This window comes from Papaver somniferum, chromosome 5 (assembly GCF_003573695.1).
Source record: "Papaver somniferum cultivar HN1 chromosome 5, ASM357369v1, whole genome shotgun sequence".
In the NCBI taxonomy this organism is placed as follows: Eukaryota; Viridiplantae; Streptophyta; class Magnoliopsida; order Ranunculales; family Papaveraceae; genus Papaver; species Papaver somniferum.
Window position 1 is genome coordinate 16,130,467 of NC_039362.1, and position 19,955 is coordinate 16,150,421.

The following is a 19,955-nucleotide window of genomic DNA, read 5'->3' on the forward strand; positions in this document are numbered from 1 at the left end:
AAACCAAAAAGGTTGTAAATATTCAAGCAATAATCATGTGCAATAACACTCAAGACTTAAACTATGAATCATGATCAAGAGATATTTACTGATCAAGAGAAGTATTAGAGAGTGTTTTTCTAATGCCAAACATATTATAGAAATAGTTTGAATATATCTGAAAAATATTCGACAGGGATGGTACGCATACCGGGTATGTGTACCAACTCTATTTGTGAACTAGTTATGGCATGGTACGTGTAACGGATATGTGTACCCTTAATACAAAAGCAGTTCAGAAACTTTTGGTATGCGCACTGGTACGTGTACACTGGGTGCGGAAAACAACAATAACATGCGGTCCAAGAAAGATAACTTATCAGGTTTTCTCTCGTTTACTAACCGAATGGAATAAAATTATGAATTATATTGCAATATAAAATCCACGGTAATCTGTAAAATAAATTCCGTTAACATAAACACTATCTCGACATCAGTCCCAGTTCTGCTGAAATGACCGGGAGAGATTAGCAATAACGAATGACGCTTCAGGTGCACGAAACGTGTATTTTACGCCATATTCTACGCCACAACGATAACAGACCTCTACCATGCTCGAAAAAAACTTATTCAACCAATCACTGCCATCATCTCGTATTTTTCCAGTGGTATGGTGCTTATCAGCTTCCTAAACCCGAAAATTATGGTGATTCTCGTATTTGAATAGTCCTGCCATAATTGTACCTTATTGGTTGTATCTATTAATTTGTCAAAAATAGACTACTACACAATAAGTTGCAAATCGGACCCATAGAATGTGGACATCCACTACATGTCTACCTATGACAGTATAATTGTTAAAGTCTGCGGGTATCCAACTCAAAACCAATCGGCAATGAGTGGAGCGGTTCTTCCATATTATATTTATAAGTTAATATTTAAGTTAATGAAGCGGATTATAGCGGTGTGGGACTATTTGTCCTTTCACAAGCCACCTCACGTGTAAGGCCAGTCACTGGGCCTAATACGTGGACCTACGTACGAGTTACCAGTCCATCGGTAACAGGTGTACACAGGTGAATGACTAAATCAGCGGGTAACACCTCGGCCAGTATCGGCACTGGCCTACATCCCGGGTGTACAAGTGACAAAATCGGATAAACATTTCGGCCAGTAACTCGGCCTACACTCGGCGTAGGCAGGTCTGGGTCTGGGTCTGGGACGGCCTACACAGGTCTGGGTCTGGGACTTAGCCCTGATACCATACTAAAGTCTACGGACATCCAACTCAAAATTAATTGGCAATGAGCGGAGCGGCCCTTCCATATTATATTTAAATTAATTAAGCGGATTATAACGATGTGGGACTATTTATTCGTTCACAGTAATCGAGAAAGTGTTGAGAAGGATTACCAAGACAAAGATTCAGAAATTGAGGAAAAAGAAAAACCGAAAATCCAACATGTAGATGAACCGAGGATATTCTGTGCATCACTGAAATGAGTATGTTCAACTAATTTTTCGAGACTAGACGTCCACATTGGCAACACAATCAATAAAGAACCATGTATTATTTGCTCTACTCACTAGGACTACTACTACATCGAAAACCTCTGCAGTGAATCTTCGATTTCCAGAGGATAAAAGAAGAAAAAGATAACTGGGAACCTCACCAGCAAAACTAACTAAATACATTCTTACAATAAGGTAGAGAGTATATAGAAACGTAGTCTAATTCCAAACTTTCTTCTTTTTACTTACACCATCATCTAAATATTTTCATTTCCTCCACATTTCAAGTTGTGAGGATTCAGAACATCTTTTTGTATCGACGAAGAGAAGGAGATATATTTACAAAGTAACGATTAGGTTATCATCTCAAGCCACCAAATAAGTTGTGAGTTAAATTAAGTCGTCAAACGGACGGAGAATCAATGTTTCTTCTGTGCACTCTTTCATTCCAATCAGCCCCAGTGAAAAATAAATAATCCTGCAAGTTTATGGAAATTAGAAGTAAAAATCGAAGATAGTTGGACCATGGTACATTTTTCAGACGCGAAGATGTCCACAAATATTTACTTGTGAAGATGGAAAGAAACTAAAAAGGGAGCTTACTCTTGGTAACAACACGAAATCCCGATTAAGCATTCCAGTTCGCCCTGAAGAATAGTCAGTTGATATCCTACAGTCCAGTAGGCTAGATGCTTTGGTCTGCTGGGTTTGTAAGTTGGGGTGGATTTGATTTCAGAACTCGTGCAACTTCTCTATATAGTTGTTCTCCTTCAAAAGGTTTAGACACATAGCCATCCATCTCACTCGCCAAGCACTGCTTATTTGTAGCTTGAATTACATCTGCAGTCATGGCCAATATAGGGACATGCCAGTTTTGAACATTCCCATAAGCCTCCACAGATATCTCTCCATGTTGGATTCGGTTATTTATATCGTGTTCCATAGCTCGAATCCTTTTTGTAGCTTCAAACCTGCATAAAAGAAAATATACACTTTTAGTGAACCTTCAACGAAATACATCCAACAAAAACACACTAGACGCAAAGTTAAACTAAAAGATGTTTAGTACCCATCCATTTCAGGCATTTGGATATCCATAAAGCAGGCATCGAAGTGGTGAGGCGGTTTAAGCATATCAATAGCTTTCTTTCCACTATCTGCACATTCTACTGTAGCTCCATACTTCTTCAAAGCTCCAGCAGCTACTCTGAGGTTTACGTTATTGTCATCTACAACCAGAATTTGTTTACCACGAAGAAGATTCTGAAGTGGCAGAAGTGGTTTCACTCCATTTCGAGGATTACCCTTGTTGGTACCTACACTCATTGCTCGTTGAAGAGATGCGGCCAACATACTTGCTCTCAGGGGTTTCATAATGATTGTTGGGTTATAGCCACCAAACTTCCCGATGTTTGTTCTGGGAGAGACAACAGAATTAGCCAAAAGAAACAGTTTCAAACGATCTGAAGGATCATACTGCTTCAACTTGTTAGCAAACTGAGTTGCTAAAACAGCGTCTTTATCCCAGAATTCTTTTTCGACAAGGACCATGCTGATGATTGATGACCCACCACTGGAAATGTGAGATAGTCCTTGGTTTAGATCAGAGGCTATCTCACCACGTACACCAACTCTTTGGAGATGATATCTTGTCACCTGTGCTCTGACCAGTCTGGGATCCACAACCAACGCTGTCATTCCTTGTAATTCAGAGGATATTGGACCACTGGCCTGCTTAATAATTTGTTGGTTCTTGAACTCGTTTGAATTCGAACGACCATTATTGAAAACAACGGTAAACGTGAAAGTGGAGCCAACATGGGGTTCACTGGCAAATCCAATCTCTCCGCTCATGAGACCAACTAGACACTTGCTTATACTCAATCCAATACCTGTGCCACCATGAGTTCGGGATATGGATGGCCCCACTTGCATAAATGGTGTGAAAACTTTTGGATGGGCGTCTAAAGGAATACCAACACCTGTATCCTCGACCGATACTATTAGAGTAATGAGATCCGATGCGGCAGATAAGGATTCTGGACATGTGGCTCCCTCTTGAATAAAAGTCTTGAAGTGTCCCCAACTGCGGCGTCTATCTGCCACAGGAAAGCCGCTTAGGGTGTTCCTAGATGGCGCTTCAGTCTCAACATCTATTGAGCTTGTCACCTCCTCCAGAACATTAATAGTCACAAAGATATGTCCTTTCTCTGTGAACTGCAAAATGATAAATTACTCAAGAGTAAGTCTCGTGTTGAACTCAGCTTTTCCGACTGCAGAATTAAACAAGTTGAAAAGAGATCATAAATTATTCTCAAGATTTTTTTATCGTTAGACTTACTTTGATGGAGTTCCCCATGAGATTTGTGATAATCTGCCGAAATCTCCCAGGATCACCAATTAAAACTTCAGGAACCCGGTCTGAGATGTACACAGCTAACTGTTTTTTTCCAACATATTGAACAAATGTTAGGAATCAGGGGATAGCATGTACTTCATAAATGAAAGATAGCATTATATAAAAAAAATAGAAATTGCTGCATTCCTACCTCTAATCCCTTGTCTTGAGATTTTCCACTAAAAAGAGACAGAACGTCATCCATGATAGCCCGAACATCAAAACGCACAGCCTCAAGCTCAAGTTTGCCAGATTCAATTTTGGCCTGATCCAGAACTTCATTTATAAGTGAAACAAGAGCTTTTCCACTCGCTTGCGCAGTTCTGACGTAGTCTTGTTGTGTTATATCTAGTTCCGTGTCCATTAGCATCTGCAACATCCCTGTTGATGGACCAAAAACATGTTTTTCTGTCAATGCCTTGTGCTGTTTCCACCTAAAGCCATATGGTACTTGTGACATGGCAAAGCATTGTGCACTATATGTTGGTTACCATTAAACTTACTAACTTAACAAAAAAGACCTAAGACTTACCTAAAACACCATTCATGGGGGTTCTGATCTCGTGGGAAACGGTAGCGAGGAACTACAGAGTATTTTGATGAAACGGCATTAGATTGTTGGACTGAAACGAGAACCTTAACTGCAAAATCAAAATACTACTAGTTCATTACCTGGGACTTTGCAGTATCTGCAGCTACAGCCTGTTTTCTTAACTCCTTCATCAATTGGTATTCATCCTCAACTCTCGTGATTCTATTAGCTGACGCGTTGAGTATATGCCCAATAAGATACCCAATAATAAGCACAACAATGGCTGTGCTCAACGCCAATGTAGGCATTGGTGGCTTCTGCTTGAATCTGTTCCGAAACCAAGTATGGACAAGAGAATATATCAGCAACTATTCTACCAAAATTAATGAATCAAGGTTATAGGTGTAGAGCTAATTGATTGGTTACCTGCAGCGCATTTCATGTTTTCTAAATGGATCTCCAAAGCTAAGAGAGCTGATATGGAACATTCTATCATCTGTGACATTTGAGCCATACATGCTAATCGGATCTGAGAAATTAGTGGTGTCATACACGTTCACAAGGATGGTTTGTTTGCTGGCAAGTTGGTGAAGCAACTTCTCTACAAGCGATTCTATATCGAATATTCCACCAAGGTACCTGCTCGAAAATGGACAGACAATGGCATTATCCTCTGCTTCTTAGTTTCCCTGAAACAGGACAGTGATTAAGTTAGCAACTTCTAGCATATGCTGATACCTACCCATCAGTTGCCAGTATCCTTTCGTTTGGAGTTGCATTTGATGGAAGTTCCGTCTTGTAAACAGCAAATGTAAGTATGACCCCAAGACGCTTAGTTTTCAGCAACTCGAAAGGAGCAGTAAGAACCCCTTTTCCTGATGCCCTTGCGCGCAAAACATTTTCACGGTCTTCCTGTTACGATAAAAACTACGTTCAGAATTCAATGCAACAACAACATAATTCACTAAATTGCAATGACCGTAATCGCCAAAAGGCCAGCTTAAGTTGTGATTCTTCAAGTGCCGCAGTACAAACATCAAAGTCTCCAAAATGCTCCTAACATACATCTTAATTGGGATCATACTGAGAACTAAATCACCGCAACATGAACCAAGAGTACAGAATTTTCACCTTTCCCGAAAGCATATCAAGAGAAATGACATGCGACACAGTATCTTGCGCAAAGATAACCGGGGCATATTCTTCCTGAACAGGGGATGGTAATGATTCTGGGATTTCAAATGCATACTCCTCCTCTTGAACCAGAGTATCCATTCTCTTTATGGTCCATCCTTGTTGCTTCTCAAATTGTTCCCTTTCAGAATGAAGTACTCTGACAGCATATGCCACACCGCTGGTGAGCGGTCTCTCAAATGCCGTCCGCTCTGCATACCTCGCAAACGTTGCCTGCGAAGACAGACAAATCAAACTCAAATCTAACTTCAAAATCATACTAAAATAACCATCACAAACCCAATATCATACAAACTACTAACAATTTCATGAGAACAAGTAGTAATTAAGACAATTAAACATAAATTTGAGAGAAAATGAAAGTAATAAAACTTACCTGGTCAATAGCAGATGGATTCTTGGCATGGTGAAAAGTTGAGATCAAGATAGACAAAGCTTGAAGATGATTCATACTGACATTAAACTGATCTTGTAACATTCTAGCTCTCTCATCACACATACTTGACAAAGTTTCTTTCCTTTTCTCTTTAGCTAGTGAATTCATGTACCAAAAGATCCATATTGATGCAAATAGACAACAAATTAGCCAAGTAACATAAGCTCTTTTAATCCAAATTTTACTCCCTTTTAGTGATATACTCCCAAACCAATCAAAACATTTCCTCTTCTCAAAACACTTGCTCTTCATCTCCATTAATCCACTATTAGCAAACCAATTCATAGGGTTATTATCAATTATGATATTCCAAGAACATAGCATCAAAATTGCATGTCCCACCACTTTTAAACCAACATTTATGAATAAACACATCCACAAGAGCTTCAAGAAGAAGAGTGAAGAAAGAAGAAGAAGAACACAAGATTGCAGATTGGATCTTTCACTGTTACTATTACTACTAGACTTGTGAGCTTCCAAAAAATGATTGGAGAAGGAAGATGAATTTATTGTGAAGATAAGTAGGGAAACAGCCAACCAACCAACTAAACTTAGTTATTATATCAACACCCAAAGAATTGAAAGTTAGTTATTTATAAATAGAAATAACCCATGTTACAAAAATCTGCCATGAGTCCCATGAATGAACACATAAATCATGTCTCTTGTTTTGTTTACTTACACAAAAAATCTAACTAAGCATGTGGTTGGGTTTTTTTAAGATTGACTTATGGATATATGTTTGGGTTCTAAGATCAAGACAGAAGTAGTAGAAGAAGAAAATATTTAAAGAGAAATCTCTGTTCAAGTTAAAAAAAGAAAGATTGGATTCATGGGGTTGTGTTCAGAATGCAGAATCTAATGAAAGCAAAGATTAGAAGAATATGGTGGGAAAATGTCTGCTAGCAGTGACCATTATCTCTTTCTTTCTTTCTTTCTTTTCTTTTCTTTTCTTTTCTTTTCTTTTCTATCTATCCATCCACCCAAACAAATAATAATAAAACAAAGAGGGTAAAAAAGGTATCTTCCCACTAAACAAAGCTATGTACTTTACTACATCATCATCATGCAGTAAAAAAAATATAAATATTATTTGATTGAGAATCAAATGTAGTGTGTGGTGTGGGGGGGGGGGGGTGTACAGAACAGAAGTGAACAGAAAAAAACAAGAAATAGAAGAGTGTTCAAGTTCCACAAGTAAACATACTTTTCCATGTTAAGATCTAATTCTCATTTGCAAAATTTGACTTGTTCTCTAACTAAAAATAACTATGAAGAAAAACAAAAGTGGGTTTTGATTATTTTTAGGGAGTTGGGTATTAGATGCTTTTATTTCCTTCTTCTTTTTTTAGGACTAGAATGAAATGAATTGGCCTAAAGAAAGAGAACAGGAGGAGTAGGTATTTGATAATATGGGACCCTCTTTGATTAAACCTCTCAAGGTGGTGTTATGTTCTTTTGTACTAAAAATTCACAAACCTGTTTGGTTCTAGTTCTATATCTCTATTTCATCTGGTTCACTCATTTTGGTTTTACTTTTCATTTCTAATATATATTGTTGAACCTTGCTAGACTTTTACACTTCGGTTTCTCCCGAAGGGAATCGCACAGTCTCAACCTTGCGCTCTTAGCATTAGGATTTGGTAAGGGCATATGTGGGCTCCACCACCCTCTCGTACGGTGAAAACATGATCCTTTTTTTGGTGTGTCAATCATTTCCGATAATTTTTCTAATTTAATTCACTCTGTGCTGAATCAAATAGCAACAGGGGGTCTGCTTCCTAGGCAAGTGGAAAAATCCACACCTTTTGGCTGTGCGGGTGGGAGGTGGGGATCAATTCTCACAGGAGAAGGTTGGATACTTCCTTATGTTTTCATTTCTTCTACCAATAGAATTAAGGTAGTGTAGATGGGGCAAAAAGAGTTGCTGAATTGAGGAGACGACCGTGCGGAGGAAACTCCTTGAACCGAGCGAACTGTTTAACCTCACACAGATGCACTGCAAAAAGGGAGTGCTTTGAATTCGAAAGATCAATCTGTAGGACTCTGACCTAAACCAAGACAATGATCGTTCCAGAGTCAATTCGGACACAAGAGAGGATGGGTCGATCTGTAGGAGGGAAGCTGAGAAATGTGTGAGATCAATGGTGATCGAAATTGTAGGTGTGTTGTGTATTATGCGTGAAGAAATAAGATAAGTTCTGATTGATTGAATTTTCTCTGTTGAGAGTAATTATTCAGACTGAGTTTTTGTTCTCTTGTTTTCTGTTTTGACGAAAGATTGTCTGTTGTTTCAATCATGATTCAAAGAGTTATTTATATTGCAAGAACTATAAACACCTTGATCCCATGAAGTTTGACAGTTGCTGGAGTCAAAGAGTGTGGAAGTGGAAATCGTGTTAAAACCAGTTGCTCATCGTGCGGAGACTTGGTTGATTTTCTACCCACTACTTTGCTAACTCCTCTAACTGTTTGCATGACTTGCTCACATTCTCATCGTGTATGAACACGTGTTGTAGACTGCCAGACTAAAACCCTAGTTGATATCCCCCATGTGACACGATTGATGTCTCGTGATTTTAGTTTGTCAGTTGTTGACTTGATGAGACGATGAGTCTTTGTATTGCTGAGTCGAACAAATGTTCTGGAACTCATGAATTGAATGTGTCTGTTGAGACAGAGGCATCATTGTCGAATAAATGTTGATAGTTAAGGTGAAAAAATATTTTTCATTTGATGAATTTTTGAATATTGATAGTTGAACCAATATTCCTTAGTCTGAGCAAATATTGCTCATCTGAGCAAATATTGCTCGTTTGATGAATTATTGGTAGCAGAACCAAATGAAAATATTAATTTAAAATCGAGTATGATAATTAAAGTGTTGATTACGGGATCAACATAAAATTATTAGTGTTTGAATCTGGAACTATGAGCGTTGCATTCGAAACCCTAATTGCGATCAATTGCTGATCAATGATTTATTGAAAATCAACCGCAGAGTGAAGGAGGGACCGGCTACAAGGGATGATGGGTCGACCATGTAGCGCTAAAGTGCACGAGTGAGCAAATACCAAAGTCTCTTGAAGACCAGTTGATGAAAAGATGATTAAATGCTGGTTTAATCATTTGTTAAATTAATGCTCGTCTGATCCATAGGTGATAAAACCTAATTATGAAGAGATGAGGGACCGACCAAGGGGTCATGAAACCGGTCCTGGTTGGTCACGGGACCGACTGACGATCGTTTTATGAAATCCCAAGTTGTTTGGAAGAGTTTAAACCTGATGCGAACAAATTAGGTCAAATGATGAAAATGTGTGGGACCGGCCTCTTGCAAGCCAAAGAGCCAACCTTGATCGGTCAAGGTAGCATGCTCATGTCACCAAAGTGTTCATGTCTCAATCCTGAGGATTTTGATGTTTTCTGATGCGCGTTTGAGCAACAATTTGAGAAAATATGAAGAAATCAAGGTTTTTGCTTAAACTGAGGAAACTTCATAAGATCGAGGAAAAATAATAATAAAATAAGGAATCATAAAGTGTGGGACCGGCTATGGCCGGCCAATAAGCCCGGTCCCATGACACTTTTCCTAATTTTATTTTCATGATTTTAAGGAAATATCGTGAAATCAAGGAGTTTGTTGAAACTAAAGAGTTTCCTTGAAGTGGAGGAGTTTCCATGAGATGAAGGAAATAATAATAATAATTATTATTATTATTATTACTATTACTATTACTATTATAAAACACATAAGATTATTATTTTTTATTTTTTTATTTTTATTTTTTTATTATAATTTGACGCCACCGGGGCTTTTATTGAGAAACAAAGAGTAATATTTACAAAGAAATAGGGGGAAGTCGGGCTACAATCTGTGCACCGACACCCTTTTGAATAGCCAATCCTAATCTATGAAAAAGGGAACATCCAACTTTGTTATTAACATCATAGTTGGCTAAGCAGTTCTTCAATCTCTTCATCAAGACGGTGAAATCATCTCCTAATTCTCCCAAAATCGAAAAGGCCAAAGCACAAAAATTATAGCCGAGCGTCGTACAAGTTTCCAAATACTTATTGCGTTTACGATTAATTGCTGCAGAAATGGCCTTTCCAGGGACAAAGTTGTGGATCCCGCCTCCAGAAAAAGGGGAAACATCGGTGATGTCGAAACATGTATTATTATTATTATTATTATAATTAATATAATTATTATAACAATTATTATTAAGCCCCTAGTGGCATCTTTCTAATAATAATAATAATAATAAAATTGAATCTATTTCACGCAAGCGGGTAAGATGTTTGTTTTGATGTTACGGGTGTCTCACCCTTTTCTGGTATTAGTGGTCGGGTTTTCGTTCCGGGTGTCGCCATTTCTAATGCTATTTCACGCAAGCGGGCAAAATATTTGGATAAGGCGACGGTTCATGGGTATGGTTTTGGCGTCCTTGCTTTTTCCATTTTATATGAACTTAGTGAAGACATGGTGATTCTTTTGAAGAGGTTGAGAAATTGTATAGCTAACTATGACCTTAAATTACAAATTAGGTAACTCTCTTTTTATAGATTAGGTATTTCTATTCAAAAAGGTGCAGGGACTCAACTTGTTGCTAGGATGCCCTCTATCGACATTGTACCTTGTATTAGATTCTTTTGTTAATAAAAGCCTTTGCGGCGTTTAAAAAATATAATAATAATAATAATAATAATAATAATAATAATAATAAATATGGGGCATGTGGGACCGTCCATGGCTAGGGCATGGTCGGCCGACTAGTGGCCCAGTCCCGTGAACCTTTCTTACTTTAAATTATTTTCATGATTTGAAAGAAATATCATGAAATTAAGGAGTTTCATAACATAAAGGAAATAATAATAATAAAATAATAAAGAATCATTAGGTGTGGGACCGGCCACAACTAAGGCATAGCCGGCCGGCTAGTAGACCCGGTCCCGTGACACCTTTCCCAATTTTATATTATTTCCTTGGTGTGAAGGAAACACCATGAAACTAAGGAGTTTCCTCAAACGAAGGAGTTTTGTTCAAATGAAGGGATTTTCATGAAATCAAGGAAAAATAATAAAAATTATGATAAAATAAAGAATTAGGCATGGGACTGGTCACGACATGACTAGCCGGCTGGTGGGCGCGGTCCCCTAGCGCCTTAGCTAATATTTTATTATTATTATTTTTTCTTCCTATTTTGCATAGGTTCATCGTTCCTTCGTATTTTGGAATGCTCGTTCGTATATTCAGGTGCTCATTAGTGCATTATTGCTGAATACACTTACATCATTTTGGTCGGGGCTTACTCGATAGCGGCTCAGATGCCCATACGTTGAATATTTATCACTAACCCATGGAATTTTGCTGGGAAAAACCATGAATTGAAGTGATGAAATATTATGAAGAATGTAGAATGTTTTCTAGGCATTCAGTTAATGAATCTAATGATTTAGAAATAATTAATTGATGTCTCTATACTAGCACGATCGTCTAGGAGCATTAATTATTCAAGAATTGAGCGATATGACATATGAGCTTGTTGAAGTGTCATATTTATTTTATATAGTCAGGGAAAACGTTGTTACATCCTGAAGATGTTATTGCTCTATACTAGCAGGAAAGTTGTCTAGGAGTCGTCTAATTGTTCGATTCTATATAAAGTGATTTACTGAAATTGCTCGGCATTCATGAGATGTGACGTTGCCTCAGCTGAGAGACTGCATATTCATGTATGCTCTGAGAGACAGTATACTCAGTCAGAGGTTCTTGTGGCATGAGCTTTCATGCTTCAATGAAAGACATGAGCCTCAATACTCATCTTATTGCCGGATCAGGAGTATGTACAATTATGGTTTTAAGATTTTACCCTTTATCGAAAATCCACCATCTACAGGTAGGCACTCTCTAGGCTCTCAAAGCACTGAGATTTATATTATCCAGAAGTCTGAGGAATTCGTTGAGGCAATGAAATGTTGGACTCATATGTTAGAGCTTCGTGGTATACTCAGGGTACTTTTTTATGGTCCATATTTTTCTTAATTAGAATTCTCGAACAATGATGTTTTAGATGTGTTGTTTTCTTTTGGTCGTCGTGAATTCTGCGATGGTTTGTCATTTGTGTTGCAATGTTTCAGATTTCTAGTCATATGTCTTACCTTTGTTTTCTTCGTGATGCCTCCTACACTTTAATATTAATGTGTTTTAGTGATATCGTAACCTATCTTTCCAAGCATAAACAAGAACTTTATTTGTGTTGAACACCGAGTTAACGATTTTTTTTAGCTTTCTAGTATGTCGTGTTGCATCAGACACTGATAGATCTTACATTTTTCGTTTGTCATCCTGACCCTCCGGGTGGTCCCATGAGTCATACTTTCATAGTTGATGCTTTCAGTATTGTCTATTATCTCCGATTTATATTTATCGCCATTCACGATTATGAAAAGAGTTACTTTTTATCTACTCGACCTGCAGAGTACAGTCGGCCTCTTAATAACCTTTAGTTAATCTTGCCTCGTTCACGATCAGGGAAAAGTTAATTCTCCTTTACGTGACCTTATGAGAACAGTAGGTCTCTTGATAGCAACTAATATATGTGTTTCCATGTTCACCACCAGGGATACAAATACTTCTCTTCTACGTGACCGTCAAAGTATAATATACCTCTTAATAATCGTTGCGTGTTCTGATCTTACTTTATTCTATTGTATTGATTATTATCTTCGCTAAAAGTTACTCTAGATTTATCTCTGATAGGTAAGTTATAAAAAGTAATCACAAAGTTCTTCGTCTCATTCTTTGTGATTCCACAATAACTTGTTCTACTACCATATAGTTAAGTTATTTTGAGGTGATTGATATTTCTAGGATGTTCTTCGGGAACACAAGACCGGATTATCAATTGGTTCCTGTTCACCTTGATTTATCAAAATACGAAACAAAAATTTCGTAGGTATTTATGTGAGAAACATATTTATATATTTTAATAGAATTTTCCGTGTGAGACATATTTGTTTATCAAGTCTTCGACTTAGGGTCATATCAACTCTTAGTTGTGGGTGAGATCAGCTAAGGGAGTCAAGTGTGTAGAGTCCTGCTAGGATTCAGAGACGTAAGGAACGCGACTATACCTTAATCAGTGTGAGATTGGTTAGGGCTCAACTACATTCCAGTCCGAAGTTAACTTGTAGTATGCTAGATCTATAACGGCTTAATACAACATGGTGTTCAAATCTGGACTAGGTCACGGGGTTTTTCTGCATTTGCGGTTTCCTCGTTAACAAAACTTCTGGTGTCTGTGTTATTTCTTTTCCGCATTATATTTTCTATATAATTGAAATATCACTGGTTGTGCGTAGTTCAATCAATTGGTAAATCCAACCTTTGGTTGTTGATTGAAATTGATTGATGCTTGGATATTGGTCTTTGGTACCATCCAATTAATTTCTGATATTGATCTGGCTCACAGATTTATATCTGTTAGATTGCAGATTGATTTGAGAAATTGAAATATAACTCTTGGATATATTTTCCTTGATTGAGTCTGATAGTATAGTTGATTCTCTTGGAATTATATTGGAGTTAGTCCATACATATTTCCTAAACGAAATATTGAGTGTGGTTGTTAGACCCCCGCTTTTTCAATCTCCACTCTTCCGCTAAATATAATTGTCCATTTCATTACACTCAAATTAAAGGATGATAACTTTATTACAAGAGCTAATCAGAATAATGGAATTGTTAATCCTCGTTATCTGGAGTGGATCATTGAAGATTCAACTCTAATCCTTTGGATTCAGTCGACTATTTCAGATCTAGTTATAGGTTATGTTGTTGGATAAGATATTGCACAAGGTCTATGGAACAATATTGCAGAACTATTTGATCAAACTTCATCTACTCATGCAATTCAGTTACGCACAAAGCTTCAACATTAAAAATAAGTACATCTGTAACCAGTTATCTTATGGAAGTCAAAGCAATTCAAGATCATCTTATTGCAGCTGGTTGTCCCATTTCTGACAATGAAATGGTGGTAATTATTATTTCTGGACTTCCTAGTGATTATAATGTTTTTGCTACTTCTATTAGAATTAGGAATCCTCCAATTACCAATAAAGATTACACTATCTTTTGATCGGTGAAGAAGTGATTGTATCTCATCACAAGACTAAGTCTGATGTTAAGGCTTTTGCTGCAATGAATACTAATTTTCCTGCGTATAGGCTAAATTTCTCTTCATATGGACCTCCTATAAATAACTTTAGGTACATAAGAGATGGCTATAGAGGTGGTAGATTTCCTAATCCAACCTTTTTTCCAAGACCGGATGGTAGAGGTGGTACTACCACTGGTAACACTTTTTTTTGTGGTATATGCATGTCAAATTTTATGGTAAATTTGGTCATCTAGCACCTGAGTGCAATCATAGGCTTAACTTCTCTTATCAAGGCAGAGCTCCTCCAGGCCATGCTTGCTTTAGATAATGTTTTTGATGATGATGCTTGGTATGCTAACAGTGGTGCAAATAATCATATTACCTCAGATATGGAAGATTTGGCAACTTCTTCTCCTTATGATGGTGTTTAGGTGATTCCAACAGCTAGTTGCCAAGGTATGCATATCTCTCATATTGGCAATACACTTAAAGATACGCCTGATTATTCTTTCAAACTTAACAATGTTCTTAGTGTTCCAAATTCATCTCAAAATTTACTCTCAGTTCATAAATTCACCAAGGACAATCATTGTTCTTTAACCTTTGATTCTTTTGATTTTTGTGTCAAGGATCTGACCTCAGGGAAGATTCTTTTGCAAGGGCCACATAAAAATGGTCTTTGTCATATTCACTTCAATAAAACCATGTCTCCAGAAGCTTTTTCTAGTACACTTACTTAAAGTGATCTCCTTCACAAGAGATTTGGCCATTATTCTTTTCAAACCATACAAAGGATATGTCACATGTTAAATCTGTACAACCTGTCAAATAAACGAGTCTTTTATAATGCATGCAAGTTGGGAAAAAGTCATAAACTTCCTTTTAGTATGTCTGTTACTTTTGCTAGTCAGCCTTTAGAGTTGCTACATATGGATTAAGGGGATCCTTGCCATGTTTGCTCTAGATCTGGCTCTTTCTATTATGCCGATATTTTAGATGAATACTCCAAGTACTATTGGATTTTCATTATCAAATAAATCTGATTTCAGAACAACTTTTATCACTTTTGTTAATTAAATTGAAAATTTTATTTACTTACCTGTCAAATGTATTAGAAATAACAATGGTTGTTAATTTACTCATAATTTATTAAAAGATTTTCTTAACCAGAAATGCATTACTCATGAATTTTCATGTCCCCATACTTCTGAACAAAATGGAGTTGTTGAAACTACATATAAACATATTCTTGAGGTTGGCATAACTCTTCTTATACAATCTCGTTTACCTGACATTTTCTGGTTGAAGCTTTTAAAACTGCAAATTATTTGATCAATAGACTGCCAGCCACGTCTCTTAATTTCATCTCTCCTTTTAAATATCTTTTTTACAAATCTCAAGATTATAACTTTCTAAAAGTTTTTGCATGTTCTTGTTTTCCTTGGTTCAAACCATATACCACTAAAAATTACAGCCTGGAAGTAAGCATTGTATTTTCCTTGGCTCTAGTTTGTGTCACAAAGGTTATAGGTGTTATGATCTTGCTACTGATATAGTACATATTTCAAGGCATGTTCTTTTCAATGAGTCTAGATTTCCATTTTAGTCTCACTCTCTAAATTCTCATTCAAGTACCGTGTCTGCATATTACCATTATTCCCTTGTCTTGACACTTCTTCCATTATACCTATTCCTACTACACATTCTCCAGCTACATCCTCAACTACTTTCACTCCTAAGAATGATCATCCCATGGTTACCAGAGCCAGAAGAGGTGTGTTTAAACCTAAAACTATGTTTGCTACTAAACACTTGTTGCCTTGCAACTTTTTGTGTGATATTAATCATCCAACACCAACTTGCTTTACTCAAACAAATAAAAATCAAAAATGGAAAGTAGCAATGGTAAATGAACATACTGCTTTAAAGGATGTTGGTACTTGGTCAATTGTTCCTCCAGATCATTCTTATAACGTAGTTGGTTGCAAGTGGGTTTACAAGATCAAATACAAAGCATATGGTAGTATTGACAAGTACAAAGCTATATTAGTTTCGAAAGACTTTCATTAGCAATCTGAAGTTGATTATGCTGGGACCTTTAGCCCAGCGGCAAAGCCTATAACTATCAGAATTATATTTTCATTGGCAGTTCAGTTCAACTGGAGTATCACACAACTTGATGTAAGTAATGCATTTTTGCATGGTAATTTACAGGAGGATGTGTATACAACTCAGCCAATAAGGGTTCAAGATCCAGAACACACGGATTATGTATGAAAATTTCATAAGTTTATATATGGTTTGAAGCAAGCACCAAGGGTTTGGTATGATAAGCTTGTCGCGGTACTTGTTTCTCTAGAATTTGTGACTTATACAGCTAATACATCTCTGTTTGTCTATAAATCTGGTTCACACATCTCTATTCCCTTAGTATATGTGGATGATATTTTACTTACAGACAATGATTCAGACTTCACAAAATGTTTAGTCTTAAAGCTTCAATCTCATTTTCCCATTAATGATTTGGGACCAGTTCATTACTTACTTGGTTTGGAAGATAAAAAAGATAGTGATCCTTTGTTTTTTTCTCAACACAAATGCGCTCTTGATTTGTTAAAAATGGCTAATATGAACTTTCTCCAACACCAGTTTGTCCAAATGCAAAGCTTTCAAAATCAGATGGAGTGTCACTGGATGATCCTTAAGAATATAGGTCAATCATAGGTGCTCTCAAATATCTTACTTGGACATGATCTGAAATATGTTTTGCAGTTAACCAGGTATGTCAGTATACGCAACATCCTACTTTAGCTCACATGATAGCAGTCAAAAGAATCTTGCGATATCTTAAAGGCACAATGGGTACCAGTATTCAATTTACTAAAGGTGAGACACTTCTTTTGAGATTTTCTTATGTAGATTGGATGGTTGAATTGATGACACGCGATCAACAAGGAGTTACTGTAATTTTCTGGGTTCTATTCCAATTTCATGGTCTTCAAGAAAACAATGTACTGTTACTAGATCCAGTATTGAGGCTGGATACTGAACTCTAGAGTACATCTGAACTGGTTTGGATCTGTTTTTTGCTCTGAGACTTACATTTTTCGTTGCTTTTTATACCAAGACTTGGGTGTGACAATATCAACTCTACTTCTTTGGTTGTTAATCCAATACGACACAGCAAGATGAAGCATGTACAAATAGACTTTTATTTTATTAGATAATTAGTTCATAGTAAAGCTTTGGATATCTTCTATGTGGCTACACTTGATCAGGTTGCATACATATTCGCCAAGCCTCTACATGGTCCTAAATTCAATTTTATCAGGTCCAAACTCATGGTACATTGTCGGGAACCAGAGTTGGGGCTGGGGGGGGGGGGGGGGGGGGGGGGGGGGGGGGGGGGGGGTAGTGACTGCTAATATTAGTGTGGGTGTGAATAACAGTTTTTCTGTTAATGTCAGTTGAAAGTGTGCAACACACTTCTGTGTCAGTCTGTGTATTAGTTTTACAACCATGTGGTCCTGATTCATTGAGTTCGTGTGTGACTAGCACATGTCGGTGCTGAGACTGTATATAAGGCTGTTACAGATGACAACTTTTGTCGGTACTTTTCATTCTTCATCTTCATCAATAGAAGATTTATATTTCAGTTACTACGATTATCCTGCCCAATTCACGATCATGGGGAGAACTGCATGTTAGAGCACTCTTCGGTCGAACTTGCAAGCGTTAGTATCTCAAGCTTGTTTGTCAAGTTTAGTTGCCAAAACTATAAGTATTTATTTCTAGTCTACTTATATCTACGTCTCAGATTAGGATTGTAAGTGTAGTTGATCTTTAGACTTCACAACGTTCATCGAATGAAGACGAAGAACTACTCAAGGGAACTCGTGAAACTTCATCAACAAAAGGTATGTGGAGACTTGAACTCATCTATCACTCAAAATTCGATCTACTCTATCTCCAATTTGAGACAAAAAGTCGTATTGCTATATAGAATTCAATTATACCCATTTGATATTTTGAGCCGAGTTTATCTCGCTTATCTATTTCTCGAAATATGTGTTGTTAAGCTTTCTCTTTAACCAAGTTCATCTTTTATTCTTGACGAAAGTCAAAAGATGGTCATGTGAAAATCGCCTTGTAACATCTTACATGATTTGTGTGAGACAGTCATTTGATGTAGACTCGGAATATTTTGTACTGATCATTCGACCACTTGAAAATTGCTTTGAAGCTAATAGTTTGTGTGAGACATCTATTGTCGTCTTCCAAAAATTTTCAATGATTGAAATGGGGTTTAGAACATGTAACCATGATTGGATATAAACATAGTGGGTATTCACATTTGTGTAAAGTCCAAAATCGGGAACTATGGTATGTGTACCTGTACGCACACTGGTTGGTTGTTGGAAGTCCGGGAACTAAGTATGCGTACCCGTACGCATACTGGCGGAAGTTCAAGTTCCGTCAATTTCTACTTGAGTTTGGAAGTGTATTATGGTATGCATACCCGTACGTGTACTGGCGTAACCAAACTCAGTCCTGCTACTTAGGTATGCGTACCCGTTTGCATACTTAAGTAGGTTATGTTCTAAAATCGGCTTATTTATGAACTAATGCATTTATATATTAAGGAATGCAATCTTTTGCAAACCATGGCTATAATTTTCATGAAATGATTCGAGTGAATCAAAATCGATTTTGCTCCAATTGTGTCTTGTATACTTTTATGAGAATATAAACAATTGAACATTTCTCTAACTAGTTTCACTTGAGTCATTCGAACTAGTTGTGATGAAGATGAATAAGGTTGATATGAAAGTGCTCATATGACTACCATTGGTTAACTATTGTTGAACCAACTAAGTGTACACGTTTAGGTAGGTCACCTTTATCTAAATGATGGTACATTTCATTTGTGTCTAACAAGCTAAGTTCGATCTAACGACTGAAAGATATTAGCTTGAAACTAATCAGGTTTTCATTTAAAGGTGAATATTGAATGCTTTGTTACCAAGGTAACATTGATTACAAACCCGGTTTGGAGACTATATAAAGGAGAACTCTAGCAACTGGGAAACCTAATCCCCACACCTGTTGTATGATACTAGTTGCAATCAGAGTCGATTCTCCTTTAACTTTATGTTTTTCACGAAACCCTGTAGGTTAACGACTTGAAGACTTCATTGGGATTGTGAAGCCAGACCCAACTATTTTCTCTGTAGTTGCGTGTTCTGATCTTGTTGTTTTATATTGTGATTGAGTACTATCTTCTTTAAGATTTACTCGAGTTTTATTCTCCAATAGGCAAGATTGAAAAGTAGTCACAAACATCTTCGTCTCATCGTTTGTGATTCCACAATATCTTGTTTCGTTAATCGATTAAGATTATTGTGAGGTGATTGATAATACTAGGATGTTCTTTGGGAATATAAGTCTGGTTTATCAATTGCTTCATGTTCACCTTGATTTATCAAAAGACGGAATAAAACTCGTAGGTATATCTGCGGGAGACAGATTTATCTATTCAATAGATTTTTTTGTGTGAGAAAGATTTGTTTATCAAGTCTTCGACTTTGGTTCGTAGCAACTCTTAGTTGTGGGTGAGATCAGCTAAGGGAATCAAGTGCGCAGAATTCGGCGTTGTTCAAGCGGCGTAAGGAACGCGACTGTACCTTGATTAGTGTGAGATTGGTTAGGGGTCAACTACATTCCATTCCGAAGTTA

At 37.0% G+C, this 19,955-nt stretch overlaps 1 protein-coding gene across 1 annotated transcript; it reads right to left on the bottom strand.

Annotated features, from left to right (window-relative positions):
- Window positions 1-1,513: 1,513 nt before the first annotated feature.
- On the bottom strand, window positions 1,514-7,015 carry LOC113281054 (histidine kinase 3-like). Its single transcript, XM_026529694.1, has 11 exons — window positions 5,992-7,015; window positions 5,553-5,828; window positions 5,164-5,333; window positions 4,848-5,060; window positions 4,562-4,748; window positions 4,422-4,473; window positions 4,041-4,270; window positions 3,833-3,931; window positions 2,561-3,708; window positions 2,095-2,462; window positions 1,514-1,969 (listed from the first exon to the last, which is right to left on the bottom strand). The coding sequence occupies exons 1-10, from the start codon at window positions 6,424-6,426 to the stop codon at window positions 2,177-2,179; spliced, it is 3,096 nt and encodes a 1,031-aa protein (XP_026385479.1). The 5' UTR covers window positions 6,427-7,015; the 3' UTR covers window positions 1,514-1,969; window positions 2,095-2,176.
- Window positions 7,016-19,955: the final 12,940 nt, after the last annotated feature.